The sequence below is a fragment of the Carya illinoinensis genome, chromosome 9 (assembly GCF_018687715.1).
Source record: "Carya illinoinensis cultivar Pawnee chromosome 9, C.illinoinensisPawnee_v1, whole genome shotgun sequence".
In the NCBI taxonomy this organism is placed as follows: domain Eukaryota; kingdom Viridiplantae; phylum Streptophyta; class Magnoliopsida; order Fagales; family Juglandaceae; genus Carya; species Carya illinoinensis.
The window spans coordinates 19875201-19877997 of record NC_056760.1 but is presented as its reverse complement, the minus strand read 5'-3'; the positions used below and the strand labels follow the sequence as shown (position 1 = coordinate 19877997).

General features: G+C 38.4%; 1 protein-coding gene across 1 annotated transcript; it reads left to right on the top strand.

Moving 5' to 3' along the window:
• The first annotated feature begins 647 nt into the window (after positions 1 to 647).
• On the top strand, positions 648 to 2580 carry LOC122275047 (berberine bridge enzyme-like 8). Its single transcript, XM_043083978.1, has one exon. The coding sequence runs from the start codon at positions 690 to 692 to the stop codon at positions 2322 to 2324; it is 1635 nt and encodes a 544-aa protein (XP_042939912.1). The 5' UTR covers positions 648 to 689; the 3' UTR covers positions 2325 to 2580.
• The last annotated feature ends 217 nt before the right edge of the window (positions 2581 to 2797 follow it).

The following is a 2797-nucleotide window of genomic DNA, read 5'->3' as shown; positions in this document are numbered from 1 at the left end:
TAAATTAATACTGTTTTCAATAAAATTTACTTTTTGACCAATCACATTATATTGGTGCACAAGTTAATACATAATTATGTTTGTAACTATATTTTTCCTTTAATTTTTACATCGAAATGGAAGAGAGAGAAATTACGTGCACCATTCTCTTCTCACATGACGCTCGCGCGGACGAAAATATATGGTTCTGGATATGGGTTTTGCTACATATAAGCGTAGTTGCGCACTAATCTGTATACCAATACTGATTTATTCATACTTAAAATTTAAATTAACATTGTTTTCAATAAAATCTACTTTTTGACCAATCACATCACATTGGTGTACAGATTAGTGCACAATTATACTTGTAACTATATTTTTTCTCTTGATATATTATATTTGCAATTATCTAGAAATTCAATATTATGCAGAAGAAACGCACGTTTCAATGGCAATATACGTATATACAATAATTATTTGGAATGTCAACGTACGCATGCGTCTATATAACGAGCTGACGTGTCGGCGCCACTTCTTTATCTTTGAATTTTCTAGGTCAATTACGATGTGCCAGCTTGCATGAGCTTCTTATCCTTTTTTTTTTTTTTTTTTGTTTAACGAGTTTCTTCGCCGCACATGACCATCCTATATATAATATTTGCCAATCCAATGATTCGACGGACAAACGCAACCCTTCTTAATTACTAATGCAGAATCAAAGATCACCAAAAATGAGAACTTCAGTACTACTGCCTGCAGCAATGCTTTCATGGCTCCCAGTTCTCCTACTGATCTCCATCTCATGGATTTCTTCCGTTTCAGCCACCTCTGGCTCATTTATTCATTGCCTTTTGAGCCATTCTCAGCCCTCTCATCCAATCTCTGCAGCTATCTATACTCCCAGCAATGGCTCCTACTCTTCTGTTCTGCAATCTTACATCCGAAACCTCCGATTCAACACATCCACAACCCGTAAACCTTATCTCATTCTCACTGCTTTGCATGAGTCCCACATTCAAGCAGCCGTGGTTTGTGCTCACAGGCACAACTTACAAATGAAGATCAGAAGTGGAGGCCATGACTATGAGGGTGTTTCTTATGTTGCCGAGGTACCGTTCTTTATCCTCGACATGTTCAATCTCCGTTCCATTCACATTGATATGGAAAGTGAGACCGCTTGGGTCCAGGCCGGGGCAACTCTCGGCGAGGTTTACTACAGAATCTACGAGAAAAGTAAAACCCATGGCTTTCCTGCTGGTGTTTGTCCCACAGTTGGTGTCGGTGGGCATTTTAGCGGAGGAGGCTATGGCAATATGATGAGAAAGTACGGCCTGTCAGTGGATAACATTATTGACGCTCAGATTGTCGACGTTAAGGGCAAACTTCTTGACAGAAAATCTATGGGAGAAGATCTGTTTTGGGCCATTAGAGGTGGTGGAGGAGCCAGCTTTGGAGTGGTTGTTTCTTACAAAATCAAAATCGTTCGCGTTCCGAAAATAGTGACCGTTTTCCGGGTCGCGAAGACCTTGGACCAAAATGCCACAGACATCGTGTATCGGTGGCAACATGTTGCAGATAAGTTGGATAACAACCTTTTTATCAGGCTTATCTTGGACGTGGTAAATGGAACTGATGGCCAGAAGACTGGAAGAGCTACATTCATTACCTTGTTCCTTGGAGACTCTGACAAACTTCTCTCAGTCATGAAAAAGAGCTTCCCAGAATTGGGATTGAAAAAATCAGATTGCAACGAAACCAGCTGGGTTCAATCTGTGCTTTTCTGGACCAACTTCCCTCTCGGAACAGCAAACGATGTTTTGCTCAGCCGAACACCTCAGTCTCTGACCTACTTGAAGAGGAAATCGGACTATGTGAAGAAGCCAATTTCCAAGGATGGGTTGGAGGTGATTTGGAAGAGATTGATTGAGCTGCAATACGTAGCACTGACATTCAATCCTTATGGTGGAAGAATGGCTGAGATTCCGGCGGAGGAATCTCCATTCCCACATCGAGCTGGGAATCTGGCAAAGATTCAGTATGCAGTAAACTGGAATCAGACAGGGCAAAACTGGACAGATTACTATATAAATTTGACAAGAAAGCTTTACAGTTACATGACTCCATATGTGTCCAAGAATCCAAGAGAGGCATTTTTCAACTACAAAGATCTTGACCTGGGTATCAACCACAATGGAAAAGACAGTTACTCAGAAGGAAGAGTTTATGGAATCAAGTATTTCAAGGGTAATTTCAAGAGGTTGGTAAAAATCAAGACTGAGGTTGATCCTGGTAACTTCTTCAGGAATGAACAAAGTATCCCTATTCTGCCGCACGGACGGTAGTGTGTGTTTATATGTACACACACACACGTAGCATTGGTGCCTAGCTAGCTAGGATTTCAGCGCTAACGTATTTCTTATTGTATGTACTAAAGATATTTGATTGCCAGAAATATTTCCTGAAAAATGGAATTATTATTGTTCTCTGTTAAAAAATAAAAAACAAAACCGATCCGTTGTGAAAATAGAAATTACAACTGTTCTAAATATATGTATGGAATAGCTAGCAGTTGCTGTTGGCCAATTTAAAGAATAGTCATATTAGGTATAAATCTTAAATAGACAAGTTTTATATATATAAGTTTTTCTGTAAAAATTTGGATTCCGTCGTTAATAAAAAATAATTTTTTTTTTAATTTTACACTTTCATCCATTTTTTTTAACAAAAGCTTGTATGAAATTTATTTATTTAAAAATTGTAAAAATCATTTTTAATAGTGAAAGTTGCAATTTGATTAGTACTGGAGCAATTGAGA

Coding starts and splice junctions, on each gene's coding strand:
- LOC122275047 (XM_043083978.1), top strand. CDS start 690: ATGCAGAATCAAAGATCACCAAAAATGAGAACTTCAGTACTACTGCCT.